At 40.1% G+C, this 17,208-nt stretch overlaps 2 protein-coding genes across 15 annotated transcripts in view; one reads left to right on the top strand and one right to left on the bottom strand.

Annotated features, from left to right (window-relative positions):
* MTFR1 (mitochondrial fission regulator 1) overlaps window positions 1-6,798 on the bottom strand; it is a 28,185-nt gene extending 21,387 nt beyond the window's left edge. Inside the window, exon 1 of one of the 9 annotated variants that reach the window (XM_074577153.1) lies at window positions 6,726-6,798. The gene's annotated coding sequence lies outside the window, so the exon portion shown is untranslated. Of the gene's footprint in view, window positions 1-183; window positions 1,362-6,625 lie in introns of those variants that run through there. The other 8 variants (XM_074577155.1, XM_074577159.1, XM_074577158.1 and 5 more) reach the window with 8 other exon arrangements.
* Window positions 6,799-7,009: 211 nt separating this feature from the next.
* The window catches only part of ARMC1 (armadillo repeat containing 1), a 32,379-nt gene continuing 22,180 nt past the window's right edge, over window positions 7,010-17,208 (top strand). Inside the window, exons 1-3 of one of the 6 annotated variants that reach the window (XM_074577142.1) lie at window positions 7,010-7,120; window positions 9,711-9,914; window positions 13,548-13,639. In XM_074577142.1, coding sequence (XP_074433243.1) covers window positions 9,723-9,914; window positions 13,548-13,639 — 284 coding nt within the window. In that variant the 5' untranslated portion in view covers window positions 7,010-7,120; window positions 9,711-9,722. Of the gene's footprint in view, window positions 7,121-7,352; window positions 7,842-8,008; window positions 8,044-9,710; window positions 9,915-13,547; window positions 13,640-17,208 lie in introns of those variants that run through there. The other 5 variants (XM_074577143.1, XM_074577145.1, XM_074577146.1 and 2 more) reach the window with 5 other exon arrangements.

Below are 17,208 nucleotides of genomic sequence, written 5' to 3'. Positions count from 1 at the left end.
GATTAAAAAGCTGGGGAAGTGACTGCTCACTTGAGCTTGGACAGATGATGGTGTTCAACAGCTCTAAGTGAGCACCTAACACTATGGAATGCCTGCAGCCGGGGACTACCACTAAGATTAAAGGGCCATACTCTTATCTAAAACCCATTTCTATGCAGGAACAAACTACAGAAAGCTGATCACCTCTCTTCGTTCATATTCTCCGATAGCTTTGCTGTTCCCTTCTTTTTCCCACAACAGAGAAGAGAAAGGAAACATGGAAAAATGATTAATGCAAGAAAGTGACAGGAAATAGCGTAGATGTGGGACCTGAAAATATTCAAGCGATTTATAAAGTTGGACAGATTTCAAATTCTGTCTATTTATATGTACTACCGTTTACTTAAATCAAGATGTTTTTATTGCTCCTCTAGTGAAAATAGTCTAGTTTTTCTTTAACTGTGTTCTACATCAGTCATAACTTGGATGCCACCGATAACTGTATGCCACCAAAAAAAAAAAAAAAAAAAAAGAGGAAGCCATAGATTTAGGTTTATGTTTGTTTTGTGTATCAGGCTAGAAACAACACTCTGTTGAACCACCCTGAGCAACATATTTGTAGTATGAACAACAGTGTTGCTGAAGACACTATACATATACAGAGCTATGACTAATGCAACATAGCAGCAAGGAACTGGTACTTGGGAAGTCTGAAAGTCAGGAGATGGAAAAGCTATGCTGTTTGAAAGTGCCCACAAGCATTACAGTTAAACCATCACTGTTTCCGTTACAAATGTTTTTTTTCAACAGTTTACAGTTCCTTAGTAATAACCTGCTTCTTGTGGAAACTTGGCAGGAACGCTGCAACTCTACCGTTATCCTTTTTTAAGACAGGCTTAAAAAAAAAAAAAAAAAAGAAAGTTGGTATTAGTTTCTCATTGCCAAAGAAAGTAAATACATTTCCTAACAGGATTTTCTTTTGTTTCTGAATAAACTAAGAAAAAAACTACAAATCTATCAGCTAAAGAAGGACTAACGAAAACATAAGATAAAAAAAGCTATTAAAATAAAAAAAATTAAAAAAAGAGCCAAGCACCATGAGATTAAAATGGAAACTGCAACTGTTACATGAAAAACAAGAGAGAAGAATAATGGGCTACCTACCAAACAGCCATGAATATAAGCTACAGTCATACATAATAAGTAATGGAATTCTTTATGGAAAGCTGGAAAAGTCTATTAGGGAAGCACTACCATCTACTTGATCCTCCCTTAGACAAACAACCATATGGACTGTACGGATCTTTGATCATATTGCACCTGCTGTGTTTTTTAAAACAGGAAGAATACAAGTCTTTCTACATGCCCCACATTAGATTTGGCATCATACCTGTCACTGTAGACATGCAGTGACATAAAAGAGATGGGAATGCTCATTCAAAAGGGGAAACCTGTTCCAAATGTGATACATGCAATGTGCTCCTCCTCATTCCGAAGTCCAGATTTGTTGAACATGACTGTATCCTGATACACTGCTCTTTCAACAGATAGACAAGTCATTAGTTTAAAAATCCCCAGATGTAGTCAGAGTCATGCTTTGTTTCAGGAAGCGAAGAAAAGGTTTCATTTTGTTTCTGATCAACTGGGAGGACTGAGTCTTTAATAACAGAGACAATTTGGACAGAAGTAGCAAGAGAGTGTTAGAACTTCCTCTGAAGAAATCAGGGCAGGTCTAGAACTCAAGAAACTGAGAGCAAAAGAGGTAAAGGAATGACAGAAAAACTGACAAGATAAATGATTAAAGGCACAAAAACAGATGCAGAAAAAAAAGTAGCATAATATTAGGATGACAGAATAGTATAAAAAGAATCATATAAAAAGACGACAGAATAGTCTAAAAGACAGACACAGGTATTAGAAGGGGTTATAGACAACTCTGAAAAGTTATAAGCATCCAAGATAACTGCATCTAATGAAATTCATCTTGAACAGCTCAGAAATTAGCTAAAGCAACTTCTGAAATATTAGTGATTACTTTTAGAAACTTGTTCAATGAGATCCAAAAGACCTAGGAAGGTGACATTTTATAACTCCAGGTGCCAAGACTTTGAACACAAAAGAGCATTCATTCAACAAAACAACTACTTCAGTAGAACGATTATTTATAGTTCACATTATAAATCATTGATTCTTCTGTAGATACTTCTAAAAGCACCTCAGACTGGGGTCATCAACTCCTTGCTCTTGTCAATGACCTATTCTTTGCTTTTGCAGAATAAAGTGACCAAAGTCAATCTTAAGAGTGCAGAGTACCAACCAGTTCCTGGATTAGTTTCCTTAGCTCCTGGCACTAAGGAAACCCATCATGGTTTATGATGGTTAATTTGTTATCTAAAAGGAAAATGCTTCTAAGAGTACCACCTTGATACTTTTATGAGATCTATTAGTTCTCCAAAACTATCCCCAGACAAACTTGATACTCATTTCTTCCAGACTATATAGAGTGCACCCTCAGCAAGTTCGCTGATGGCACAAAGCTGGGGGAGTGGCTGACACACCAGAAGGCTGTGCCGCCATACAGAGAGACCTGGACAGGTTGGAGATCTGGGCAAAGAGGAACCTTATGAAATTCAGTAAGGGCAAGCGTAGGGTGCTGCACCTGGGGAGGAATAACCCCATGCACCAGTACAGGTTGGGGGCTGACCTGCTGGAAAGCAGCTCGGTGGAAAGAGACCTGGGAGTCCTGGTGGACAACAGGATGACCATGAGCCAGCAATGTGCCCTTGTGGCCAAAAAGGCCAATGGCATGCTGGGGTGCATCAAGAAGAGTGTGGGCAGCAGGTCAAGGGAGGTCATCCTCCCCCTCTACTCTGCCCTGATGAGGCCGCACCTGGAGTACCGTGTCCAGTTCTGGGCTCCCCGGTTCAAGAAGGACAGGGAACTGCTGGAGAGGGTGCAGCAGAGAGCTACCAAGATGATTAAGGGACTGGAACACCTCTCTTATGAAGAAAGGCTGAAGGATTTGGGTCTCTTCAGTCTGGAAAAAAGATGGCTGAGGGGGGATCTTATCAACACTTCTAAATACTTAAAGGGTGGGTGTCAGGAGGATGGGGCCAGGCTCTTTTCAGTGGTGCCTGGGGACAGGACAAGAGGTAATGGGCACATACTTGGAACATAGGAAGTTCCACCTAAACATGAGGAGGAACTTCTTTACTTTGAGGGTGGCAGAGCACTGGCACAGGCTGCCCAGAGAGGTGGTGGAGTCTCCATCTCTGGAGACATTCAAACGCCGCCTGGACGTGTTCCTGTGTAACCTGCTCTAGGTGACCCTGCTCTGGCAGGGGGGTTGGACTAGATGATCTCCAGAGGTCCCTTCCAACCCTATGATTCTATGATATTGCACTATACCTTTCTTCATAAATCTCAGTTATTTCACAATTATTTTATGTGCCAAGAACAGAAAGGGTTCATTCCAAATGAAACTGCTGGGCAGCAAGAATGAAAACATTAGCAAATTTTTCTCTCATACTCTGTATAGATGCCAATTTCAGAAGCAGGAGTTAAATATTTATTGCTTTTAGTAAGCTAGAATAATACCTTCTTTTAAAATACTGATGCTTGCTTTATTTACCCTCTGTCTTCCTTATGCTACTTAAACTAAAAATAATAGTAGTTTAATTCCCCTAAAACTTACAGAACTCCATTACTACAATAAAATGCCCCAAGTGATAGTAATATTGCTATAAAACACGGTCCTTCTGCTGTACTTAAGCAATCCTATTACAAAGATAAGCAGTAGTTATAGACAAGATTCCCAAAAGAGTTTAGCAGAGTAATAAAACAAAGAATTGCATTTCACTGTGAGGGTTGGAATTTCATGGGTTTTTCATTTATAAAACTCCACTTACACAGGAATTAGCCGGGCTGAAGAACTTTCTTTCTGATATGGAAATACACAGGAATTCCAAGGTTCATAAATGAGGAGGGTCTACATTTCTGAGTGTTGGGGTTCTCACTTTACCTCCTTGAACTCTCTTTTGCCCCCACTTTTGCAGGTTTCATTCAATACTGTCATATCAAATATCAGTCTACAAAGCTGAGAGATAATACCACTTAGAAATTACAGACTGTTAATGAAATAAATATAAAGGCTCTGGAGGCTGTACACATAAGGCCTACTGCTCAGTAAATATGAAATGGAACCCTTTGCCAAGCTTTCTAGCAAGTCCTTCACATGAAAGATGAAAAGAAAGAAAAATCAGATGCAACTGCTTTCAAATTGAAGTTCTCCTATGTGTATTTTCCAATGTTGCATTTGTCCAACTCCCTTTCCAATTAGCAGTTCTTGCTCTTAAGAAGAAATACGATATTCACATTTTTCTTACTAAATAAAGTTTCTCTCATTCATGTAAGATACACAAAAAATGAAAGAGAATGACTTAATCGGCTTGATGGAGCAGATCAGCCTTAAAAAAGAATAAGCAAACGCATGGAATCTGAAAAATGAAAGGTCTGGTCTTTAAATTGAAAGGGTATGTGTATCATAAAAGTAGTACAAAATTTTCAAAGAAGCATGGTTTCAAAGGAACACCAACCACATCAAAAATCATAGGCAAAAAGAGCAGGTTCCTCCCTATTTCAGCAGAGAACTAGGGCACGCCTATCTTCACAGTCTTTAAGACTGACACATGACCCAAGGTCATCTCATGAAATTATATCCATAACGAAACATATTAAAGAAGTAATAAAGAAAGATAAAGCCAACAAAAAATTATCGCAACAACAGCAAGCCAAACAGGCAGGAAGAATCTTCTGATAAAGGATTACACCCTCTCCCAAATCAACACAGACCAGTTATAAGTAACGTAAGTATTTGGCAGAGATCATACAGCCAAATACAGAGGTCTATTTTTTGGCCTGGAAGCCACAAATACTGAAGCGCCCTACTACTTTCAGAAACACCTGTTTGGAAAGATATGCAAAGAGAGATAAGAGTCAGCAAATACTACAGAGACAATCAAGCTAATATCTAAGCTAAAATCAGCATGAAATCAAAAGCAAGAATTGAAAGTAACACACACTTGCAATAGAAGTTGCCAAAGCTTTCTTAAAAATATAGCCCAACCATATATACCTCAAAATGCAAAACTATATCCATCACATCTTACCCATGTTACTGTATCTTGCCAACTAAGGATGGAGAATAAAAAACGCCATGTTTCAACACTAGTCTAATCAAAAGCCTTTGCTCGGCAGAGATTATACCTACACGGTGCAATATGACCCCATGGAGAGATAAATGAAATCATTCAACATGGCTCAATCATACTATAGTGTTATACTATACAGACATAACCATACACCCACACTGTCCTGCCAGACATTCAAACCTCCCTAGTCATTCCTGTGAATTCCAGTCCTTCTACTACATCTTTGAGAAACAAGAGCATGCAAATTTTATTAACAAAAGGGTGTATTTGTCTGAAAAAGTATTTTAAATGTTTGATTGCCCACACACCACACACCCCCCCCCCAAATCTCTCTTTGTAACAATGTTGAGTTCCTACACACAGTGATCAGATTTCAGCTGGTGATCTCTGTGAAGGAAATTATTTTGATTCAGTGACAGTTAACTGGAACTTTTAGAGTTGATGTGCAGAAAACTCATCTCCCTTCTTTTTTCTTTATCACCTAAGCAGTGGGTATCAGAAGACAGAATTATTTCCTTTCCATTTAGTCTTTTTAAGTCTTGTCTTCACAAGAGCTACAGAGGACTGTGGCTGTCTGAGGACAGCATGTAAATATTAACGAAGTCTCACTGACGCTATCAGACAGAGATCAATGCACTACGGTTGATGTCAGGATTCAAACTATACTCACACTCAGTACTTGGAACTTTGACAGCTTGTTAAACAAAATAAAAACAAGCATCTAGCAAGTTACTTATCTATAATAATTGCAGAAGAACCTGCGTGCAGCAGCAGTATCACTAAAGGTATACAAAGCAACCATCATAAGTTTGCAGAAAAGGAAAATAAGCACCAGATCCCTTAAGACTAGGCTCCTTCATACACTCTGTATTCTAAAGCCTCCCTTTAAAATTTCCCTGTAATTTCTCCAGATTATCTTTTATTTACATGATTCCCCGTGACCTGTCACTCCCATCACAGCAAGAGGGCTTCAATTTCATTCTCTCTCCCTGCAGAACCGAGAGCTTCGACCCCAACCCCCCGAGCCGTTTCCACGCCACTCTACTTCTCCGGAAAGGCGGCGCAAACACCGCACCTTCCCAAGGCCGCTGCCCGCCCGGCACCTACCCTGCCCTGCCCTGCCCTGGATGTGCCCTCGGCGCTGCCAGGCTGCCCGGGGAGAGGAGCTATAAACCGGGCCGCCATGAGCGGCCTGTATCCGCTTCCAGTGGAACGGCACTCACCTCCCCTCGGCGCCGGCTCAGGAGCTCCTGAGGGCAGACCCTCACAGGGGGAGATCCCACAAGGCAAGACCCCTCCACCCCCACACAGGCCTCCCAGTGCTGAGGCGGCCCCGGCCGAGCCGGCGGAGCTGAGCGCTGCCCGGCGACGGCACCGGCCCGCAGCAGCCTCCGGGTGTGGATCCCGCTCCCCCTCCCGCACCGCCCCTAACCCACCCAGGACCGGAGGCGAATGAGAGGGGCTACCCAGAAGGAAGGGGAGGCCCAGGGACCGCCAACCGCCCCGCCGGCCTCGCCACGCCGCAGCTCGCCTCACCCGCCGTCCGCCGCGGCCGCGCTCCCTCACCCGCTTCTTCCACCACGGCTCGCAACCCTCCCCCCCACCCCTTCCCTCCAGCAGCCAATCCGCGGCCGCCCCGGCACCACCCCGACCAATAGCCGACGGCCCTCGCGGGAGGCGGGACCTCGGGCGCCCTCCGCCAGGCTGCGGCGCGGCGACCTACCCGGCATCCACCGGGCCCGGCGGGGACGTGTGGAAAGGCCCCGCCCCGCCCCTCCCGCCGTGACCACCGGGTCACGTGGTTAGACTCCTCTAACAACGTGGGGGAGTGGCCAGCGGTTGCTTGGCGGCGACAGGGGGTTGCCGCTGGCCGGCCGTGTCCCCATGCGGGAGCAGGTGCATTTCGCACTATTTTGTTTTACGCTTGGGCAGTAAGTTCAAATTATGGCGGTGATCATCTATGGATAAAAAAACCTAAGCTATTAAAAATAAATCGGAGTAAGGGGCGTGCTTTTCCCCCGTCGTGCCCTCCCCGGCAAGGCCTTGCTGCCCTCTGCGAACTACAACTCCCGGCATGCACAGCTGCCCCGCCCCACCCCGGCAGCCAATCGTGTCTCGAAAGGAACAAAGCGCGCCACGAGTGGCGAAAAGGATCCGGCCAATGGGGTTGCGGGGTGGTGGTGTGGTGCCGGGGTCAGAGCGGGCTCTGGCGGGTGGTGCGTGTGCGGCGGGCTCTGCTGCCGGCCTCCTCCCGCTGCCTTCCGCAGGCCGCGCCGCCCCCGCGGGCGATGGGGGCGCGGGGCTGAGCTTCTCGGCCGCGTTCGTCTTTTGTGACGGTACGGAGCCGGGGAGGGGAGCAGGCCGCGGTGAGGGGATGCGGCAATGGGGACGCTGGGGAAGGGCGGGAAGGCCCTGAGAGGGGGGCGGCGGCGCGGCCGGCTGAGGTCCCTCCTGCCCTCCCGGAGCTTACGTCGGCCGGTCGCCGAAGAGTTGTGCCACCGCCGGACGAGGGGCCTGGGAGCTGAGCCCCGGGGCCTTGTCGTGGCCAGGCTGTCAGCTCCGCCGCTTCGGGAGCGCTCAGGGTGACAGGCGAGGTGTGAAGCTGTGGCGGTTCCTCTCCTGGGCCTCCCCGGTGAGGACATGGAGCGGAAAGTGAGACCGACAGAGAGATCTGCGGGGCCTTTGTTAAGCTTGTATTTCAAAGCTACCAGATGGAGAAAAGAGCTGGTACCTGCTAGGCCCCCAAATTCTAGATAACTTCTTAAAACTTTTAAAACAGCTTAAATTTTTTTTCATAAAAAAAATGCCGGGGTCCCAGGTTTCATAAAAGTGGTCGTTGTAGGTGATGGAGAAGGTAAGGACTTCACTTGTCTTCTCAGTTGTGGCTGAGAAGAGAGGGAGAAGGATCTGCCATGATTGTGGCCTAATAGATTAGGAGGGGGGTAAAATTTGGCCTCATGCTTTTTCAAGAGATTAGAAGGAAGAACGCAAAAGGCAATCAGGATGGAGAGAGTTGTAGGAATGATCTGGTGCTCAGGGCGTGGAACTGCAAGTCAGAGACTTTGGTTATCATCAGCTCTACAACTGTCTTGATTTCAAGTTTTGAATAAGTTTCTCTGCCTACTATGAAAAGTAACTAGTAATATTTAACAGAGACTTTTTTAATTTAGAGTTGTGTGCTTTGGATATATAAATTATTGTTTATTGATTGAGTGGCTGTATCTCCCAGTTGATCTATTTTGGACTTGTGGTTGTCAAGGAAAATAACTTGGACACTAATCATTGGTATGTACTTTTCACATTACAGCTCTTTCCTGAATGAAGGACCAATGACTTAGAGATTAACAGCATTTTTTCTATGTGAAAATGTCAGAAATTGTCACAACCAAAATTTGTATTTGTGGTTTGTTGTTTTTGAAGAGTATGATTAATTTGTGTTGTTGAAGACCTACCTTTAGTAAGAAAACAATAATATTGTACAATATTATTTGTTTGGGAAATGACCCAAAAGAATGTGACCACTTACAAATTTGTTTTATTTTTATGCAAGGGAAAAATGAGAGAACACAAATTAACAATAAGTATTTACTCACACTTTTGTGCCCTAACAAAATTTACTTGCATGAGTTGGTACTGGCAACACCAGGACCACAGTTAGCATTTAGTTGTTGCAGAGGCACTTAGTCAGTCTTTTGGAGGAAACCAGTTTTTTGAATCAAGATGTAGGATTTTCTCCAAGTAAACTTATGCTTTTGTTGCCTGTTAAGTACTTACTCCTTATTAAACAGCTCTGGAATCTGATACTCTCAAGCTAACACGTGTCTCCTTTGAAATTGATACCTTGGCTTGGACTTTGGCTGTAGCCAGGCGTGACCTTCTTTCTTTTTATTGAGGGGGCCCCACTAGTGAAAAAAAAGAAACAAACCCAAAACTCAAAACCCACCCTCTAAAACCCTTTTTGCCTTTGAATGAGTATGGCATTACACTGGTTATTTGAGATATATATCCAGATTAAAACTTAATGTTCCCTGTTCTTGATGTAGTGTTAATCTTTTACTGTCTTTTCGGATTCATTTTTGTATAAAATTCTATTATTGCTAAAGGTACTCTGAAAATACATACTTTGATTTTCACATGTGTTTATCCAGAGGGATGTTTATAGACTTCTAGGGTGCCTTGTGAGAAAACTATGGATTTCTTGTAAATATTTGTCAGTAGTGTAAAAAAACCAACACAATCCCATAAAGGCTGACTGGTCTGAAATTATGTATAGAAAACAAGTCAAAATATTATGAACCAAACCTACTTGTTCTCTGCATAAGAAGTTTAGATTTCCAGTTTACAAATTTCAAGAGCCACATCCTTATCAATTCCATCCACATTCGATGAATTCTAGTCCTTGATTTTTTTTTTTTATACTTTTATACTTATAACAAATCAGTGCCTTTGTGATGTTGTCTTACCTGTGTTTTAATTGCTGATAAAAGTTGTGGTATTAGTAATAGAGATATTTTTTTTCAGCAGGTATTTTGTATGCATGGTGCAGAAAAAATGAATTCTACTATGAGTGAGGAGCCTGATGCACTGTCTGTAGTTAACCAACTCCGAGATCTAGCAGCTGACCCATTGAACAGACGGGCCATTGTTCAGGATCAAGGATGCCTGCCAGGTCTTATTCTGTTTTTGGACCATCCCAGCCCTCCAGTTGTTCATTCAGCTTTACTAGTAAGTATTCTGGAGGTAAATTTGTATGTCAGTAGGACTTTTTGTGACTTTAAACAAGTAAAAATGTAAAAAATAAAACCTAGTTTTATGTTATGTTGATATTCATTATATGTGTTTTTTTAAAAAACCATGCATTTCAAAAATTATTTAGCAATGACACATTATTCCAGGGGTATTTGTGTTTTTTGGAAGAGAATAATTTACTTTGCATTTTTCCCCTAAATACAGCTATTTCACTTTTTGTGTGGAGGGAGGTAAGCACCCTTAAATCTCTTTCTTAAGAAGATGTTATGGACCTTGGTAAACGTAGGTGGTGTAAATAGATATACTTGGCAAATATGTGATTCGATGTTCCTGTTGTAAAAAAAAAAAAATAAAATTCTATAATTCTGTATTTATAATTTGTTTTACTTTTACAGTGAATATTAGTGGACTTCTTGGAATTACTTCAGTGTCTCTTCAGTGTCTTCAGATACTCTTCTGGGTTCAGGGAATGAGATCCTATAATCCAGGAGACCTCTGTCCTGCTAATTGGTTTTTAGGCTAGTCTTAACCATAGCATTTGCGAGACTGTAATGCTCTTCACTGGAAGAACTTGAGTTGAGGTTAGAATTCTTGTGAATATGTTGCATTGGTTTTCTTTCCAGTGCAGTTTCCTTAGGTTGTGGCCTTAAAAGAGGATCTTGTTTGGGCATCTCGCTCTCTTTTTCCTTCCTTGGCTCCTTTGGGCTGCATATTCTCAATGTCTGTATGAGATCTGGGAATCAGTCTGTGATCGTGTGACAAAAATTAACTCTACATAAAAAGGGCTGACTTTATCAGATTGATGAGGGATAATCCGTTTTGCAGTGTGGTTCCACAGCTTCAGATATTATTCAAGTTGCACTGTAAGGACATCTCCTTGGGTAGGAATGTGAGATAGCACTGTTGTTCCATTTAGTGGTAACCTACAGTTAAGGGTGGATTAGGAATCAGGAATTGGAAGACCCTATGCAATATCCCAGGACCCTGTCTCTAGTCAGAAATGGATCAGTTTACTGTGAAAACATGCAGACTCCTTGTGTTCTTGAACCTCTTAGGTTCTGTAGCTTTTAATATCTTTGCTGATAGCTTTTTGTCTTCATTTTTGATACTTTTCCATTCTGAAGCATCTTTTTGTTTTGTTTGTTTTTCTAGTCATCTCATTAGTCAGAAAGGTGCTTCCATTTGAATGGGAGTCATTAAATGTAATGATTTTCCATTAAGTTGTACCTAATAAAAGGATGTACAGCACTAACTTTAAAATTCTTATTGTATTATTCTGCAATTCCCATAGCTGAAATTATAAATAGTCTATATGAATCGTCATAGTTCCCTATTTAACTTTTTTGATGTGTTGTAGAATCTTTCAGGAAGGGTGTCTTTCTCCCAATGTGCAGTTTCAGTTCAGTCCTTTCTTCTGTCTGATAAAGAAGTGGTATATTTTTCTATACTTTTTGCAAGTTTTGATTCCAGTAACTCTTTATGGTACACTTCAAATGCTAGAAGTTTTGAATGTTTTAAATAAAAAAAAAAATCAGAAGTAATCCAGGCAATACTACTTTTTCCCCCCTCTTAAATTTGGACTAAAGTTTTCAAAAATAGGACTCTGAAGTGAAGAAACTACATTAGTATTTCACTTATTAAACATCAAAGGTGTTTTTTGTTATAAGATTGACAACAGTGTGTTTTTATATTCAAGTATGGAGAAGATAGTCCTATTGATTACTTGTGAGCTTGAAGCTAACGTAGGTGTTTTGCTGAACAGAGACTGAGCCAAAGTCCGTAATAATGGTCTTCCTTATGCATTCAGTAGATTGTGATTTAATAAGCATAAATGATCTGCCTTCTTTGAAGGTGCAGACCTTTGCATCTCCGTCGGGGGCAGGGGCAATAGGACTTCTGGTGTTGAAAAGTAAGGTCACTTAAGTTGTTCTGGTAACTTTGTCTTTGGTCTTATTTTAGTGGAAGTTACATTTTTGTATAAAGAGTATCTAACGGATGGAAAAGAGACTGCCTACATTTTGACCCAAATAATTAGCTGTTAAGGGAATGCGTTTTTCTGAGTCCAACAATGTTACATCCTCACTACATTGTCTGAACAGAGACTAATAAAAGTAAGAAATGTTTTTCCAGCAGTAAGGATACATTTCTTAGCATGAAAGTTAGTAGTTCAGAGCTATCATTCAGGTATTTCCCCGTAGTTGAAAATTAAGAAAATAGATGGATATACAACACTTATAAACTGCAAGTATTGATACTGATCCACATCAGAAAACAGCAAAAATCACATTTGGAGATTTTTATCATGCTGGCCAGCAGCCAGACTTTCCCAATAGTCAATAAAATGGTCTTGAATTTTACCTAATATGCACTGAAGATGATTTAGAAAAAAACCCAGTTAATTAGTTCTCTCTGTCTGAAGGGATTAAGGAACATGTTATTTTTAAAGCAGCTATTGAGCAGCGTAGCTATTATATGTCTATATTTAAAGAACTGGTACACTTCTAAACCTTGCTATCACAAAATCCACATTATAAACCATTGTATCTGTGTATTGCAGGATTTTGCAAGTGCAGTTCTTGTACCTACTTCAATAAAACACTGACTAAGGCACAATGTACAGTACACCTTTGGAGGTTCCTTTTATGACAACTTTGTCAGCACTAACAATAGTGAGGTGTCTCATGAAAAGAAGGACTGACATTTTAACTGGGAATGTATTATGTTAGGAGGATCGTGCAAATACACAGGTGCTGACTGGGGTCAGCAGTGTGAAGTTGTGCCAAGAGTCTACCTTGAAAGTCAAATAAACAAAACCTTGGACAACAAATAAGTGTCAATTCCCAGTTTAAGTAACAATAACCTAAGCAGCTTGCTGCTGCTCGTATTCTTATTCCTGCATGGAGTGATGACTGTTGCGGTTAGTGTTCAGAAGCTTATGAATGTGGTAGACTTCTTTCTGTAGACAGTAGAAACTTGGTGGCGGTGTACCGGGGTAGCCTGTAGAATTGGTGGAAATTATACTAGAAGCATAGTGTATAAAAATGAATTTAGATCTCAGATCATGTAAATGTTTGTTGGAAGGGACTTCTGGAAGTCATTCACTTCAGCTTCCTGCTTGAATTGGGACTGTCACCACCACTCAGGTCAGTTGTAGTTTCGTCTCCTTGATTCTGCAGTCCCACTAGGTTGTCTGTTTCAGTGTTGAACTACTTTCGTAGTGAAAAAACTGTAATATCTCATTTGAACTTCCTAAGCTGCAGGTTGTGGCTGTTCCCCCTTGTTACATTGTCTGCTGCTGTAGAGGAAAGTTCGGCTTAGTCATCTTCCTAAAGGCTTTTTGAGTAGTTGTAGACAGTTAGATTGTCCCTTGGACTCTTTTAGCTGTTATAAACAAACCCAGTCTCTCAACCTTTTGTCATAGACTAGATGTTCTATGCTTTCTCCGTATTTATAAGAATAAAAAAAATTTTAATATTCAAAGTAGGTGATAATACTCCTTATCTTCTCACTAGAACTCACATTGTGAATGTTTTGCAGATGTACACTAATAAAAATGAATGATAATGTACTGGACACGTGGCTGATTTGACATGGTCTTCTTTCTTTTAGGCTCTCCGCTATTTGGCAGAGTGCCGTGCCAACAGAGAGAAGATGAAAAGCGAATTGGGTATGATGCTCAGCTTGCAGAATGTAATACAAAAGTAAGTGTATGATGGGTTGTTGATTCCAAAGACAGTGTAAACACAACATTCTGATGCAAAGTAAAACTTTGACTATGAATTCATATAGCAACTCTTTAATGCTGCATTCTTCCTTGTTGAATTTATGTGGCTGCAAGCAATTAATAGTTTTCATTTTATAGTATAGCAAAGTACTTAGACTGTACTCTACAAGGAAAAATTAATTTGAAAGTCATTTGCCAAAGAACAGATTTCTTGCCCTTGTTACAGATAACTAATTTTGCCTCTTCCCTTTAGGTTCTCTTACAGTCCTTCTCATCGTTGTATAAGGGTGCCTTGCACTAGTGCATTTAATGAGATGGGTTGGCATCTGGCACATTTGTTCTTTGAATCCCACTTTTGGGAAGGGAAATTGTATATGCAATGTATTTGTTTTGGTGTATTTTTGAAGGTGTGTATCTGCAGTTCTGTGTGAGGAAACATCTTGCAAGTGGAGCAGTAGTTAGTAAGGTTTGTAGTGGTCTCTTGTTTCTTGGTAGAATGTGTCAGCTGGGTTATGTCTTAAAATTTATAGCTGTTGGATTTTGTTAAGATTGCTAAGCATTGAGTCTTGAATACTGGGAGATGCATGAATATATACACACTGGAGAAGATGCTCATGTGCATTTATCAATAGAAATTAGTATGATGAACTAAAATGAATCATTATTAGCAAAAAAACCCCAACCTCCTTCAAAAATCAGGCTGTCATAGCAAAAACTAATTTGCCATCAAATTATCAAAAGGTGATTGTTTTACATACGGTGTGGTAGTGCTCTAGTTCAGATGTGTGGGACTGTTCCATGATGGAGAAGAAAAATCACACCGCTGCACTGAAGTGTTTCAGAAAAATGTTCAAAACAATTATTTAGAAAAGGATGAAACACAAGTAAAATTGTATATTAAAGTTTCAAGTGGAAAGCTTTTGAATCTTTAATGTGTTAGTTGAATCTCTAATGTATCACTGGTGGTATATGTTACAAGTTTCTTTTAGAAAAAACCCAAGGCTAGACTTTGCTAGTTCCTTCATCCTGTAGCCCCTCCAGTTTTTGGTGGTGTATCTTTTGTTGTTGTGTATCTTTCTTTGACGCTGCTTATCTAAAGGTATGAACGGGAAGAAGTGGAGGGAAAATTCTGGTCTGTTCACAAGTCCTATGTGATACCTGATCTAAGATCAAAACTGTTTAGCTTTAAGGACTTCATTAATTCTGCTGAAACTAACAAGATTGTGTATTGTCATGAAATTCAGCATTATGCCTAAATATCATCTTGTTACTCACCCAAACACAAAGGATTTAAAATAAATGTCTTAAATAGGATGATTAACTAAGTGACTAGAATTCAGAAGTGAATAGTTATCACTTTTTTGAATAATTTAATAATTATAACTTTTTCAAATTATAGGTGTTTTTAATAGGGTGCACGGGGAAAAATAGGATTAAGTCTTATAGTATTCAACTTTTTTTAAGGACAAGAATAATTAAGGTAAAATATACAGAATTCTTTGCTTGCTACTTTTACGATAACAATAAGAACTGAAATGTTTAGGTAATAACAGAAGCATGTATTTCAGAAGAACTTACGTTTAGTATAGATTACACGTCTATTTAGAGCACAGGGACATCGCTAAGAAGTTGTTGAAAGGAGAGTGATAGTTTATTATCAGTCTCTGCAGTTTACAAATATTACTTGGGGAAACAGTCATAATTAAAACTTTTGTTTAAAGAATTTTATGGAAATCTTCAACATTTTTTTTCTATGTTTCAATTTCAAAAAGAGATCAAAAGAGTGGAGTTCAGAAATGTGCAGAAACGGAGAGATAAGTTAGTAAAAACTGGAAATCTTGTAGGTGTTCTTTTTTTCTAGAAAGCTCTTTGGCAAGAGTAAGAACATACATTTGATTTGTATGCTTGTAACATTTGGAAAGTGTGATATCATGAAAATTTAAATACATAGCATCTTCAAACACAAGACTTTGTCATGTGCTTGTCAGGATTTTAGGCTTTAATGTTGACAGGAAATGCTGAAGCTAAGTTTTGTGTTGCCTGCAGAAATATGGAGAAAGATGGTAGAAAAGTGCTGAGAAGATGGATGTAGAATCATTTTTGTCACAAAAAACCAATGGTTTGGGGTTGTGGTTTTTTGTTAGAAAGTCTGTAGGGGAAAGAACAAGGTCTCTACCTTCTTCAGATTTGCTTTACAAAAAGCAGATTCTAGTTTTTAATGTGATTTCAGTTTACCAGAAGATATTGTAGTCCTTTGAACTGAAACTAAACATTAATAAATGCAGTAATAAGTGCTTTGGTCTTAATGATTTCATGCTATACATTCCAGTATTCTTTCCAGAATCTGTGTGTCTAGCTCATTGCTCTATCTAATCTAGAATCTTTTGATGATTTCCACAGTTTAATTTGGGTTTTAGATTTTTTTTTGTGTGTGATGTGTTATAAAAATGCAAACAAATCATACCACCAAGAGATATGAACTTCTGTCAGTATTCTGCTTTTCTGGTTATTGCGCAGTTCTTTCAAACAAGAGAGAATCCAGCATCATTTGGACCAGAAGTTGCAGTCACTGGCTTTTTGCTCTTGACGGGTTAAGCACATCCTGTCATCTGAATCTCTTCCTTTTATCAAGGATTTTGTAACTCTTGCTGTTCACTTTCATTGACTTCTGACTTAACTAAATAATATTCAGTGGCTTCCCCTGTTAAGTATTGAATCGTGTCAAACCGTGTTCTGCCACTGATAAAGCTGCGTTGCGGCTTTTCAAGCAATGAAACGCAGCTTGTGCACACAGAGGCAAGTTGGAAACTGAGTATTTGTCATATTTCAGACTTAAGTTGATGTTCAGCAGTGCTGAACTGACGCTGTGCTTAGGAAGTCAAGAGTTTGTTTAGAATTCCAGTTCTCTCTTGCCTTCAGTTATGTAAATTGTGAAATTTGAGGGCTTTTCTCATCATGTGAGTACCTTTTTATAACCTTTGAAGGTCTCTGTATTGGAGGCCTCAGGTTCAGATGTGGAATTTCTTGTCATAACCTGCCTATGGCTAACCAGTCTAACGGATCTTTTGATGGTCAATGCCATCAACTGGAAAATAGTTGGAACTTGTTTGCTGCTTATGATTTCTTGTAATAGTACATAGGAGCCTCAGGCACAGGCCAATACCCTTTTGTTTTAAGTAATACTTAACCAACAGAAGAAGAATATAGCACTTGTTTAAACTCATTATTGTGAAGGCAAAGTGCTATTTCCTTCATAAGACTACTGAGGATGAGAGTTTAAATTGAGTGCCACCTGTTTATCCAGTGATTAGTAGTAAATTGTACTGCATCATGGAAAATAGGTAGGAAATGTTTGAGAGACAGTCACATTTAACTGTAGTTCTTTGAGATACCTTCATGTCTCGTTTCATGACTAACCAATTCCCTAGTATTACCTGATCAGCTTTTTGGTATTTGCTTATAATCAGCATTATAACTCATTTATGAAAATAATTTTACTGCTTAAAATGAATGTTTGTCTGACTCCTTAGTCGATACTACATTTCA

This window comes from Larus michahellis, chromosome 2 (genome assembly GCF_964199755.1).
Source record: "Larus michahellis chromosome 2, bLarMic1.1, whole genome shotgun sequence".
Lineage (NCBI taxonomy): Eukaryota > Metazoa > Chordata > Aves > Charadriiformes > Laridae > Larus > Larus michahellis.
The sequence above is the reverse complement of the archived record's forward strand: the minus strand, read 5'-3'. Positions and strand labels throughout refer to the sequence as shown.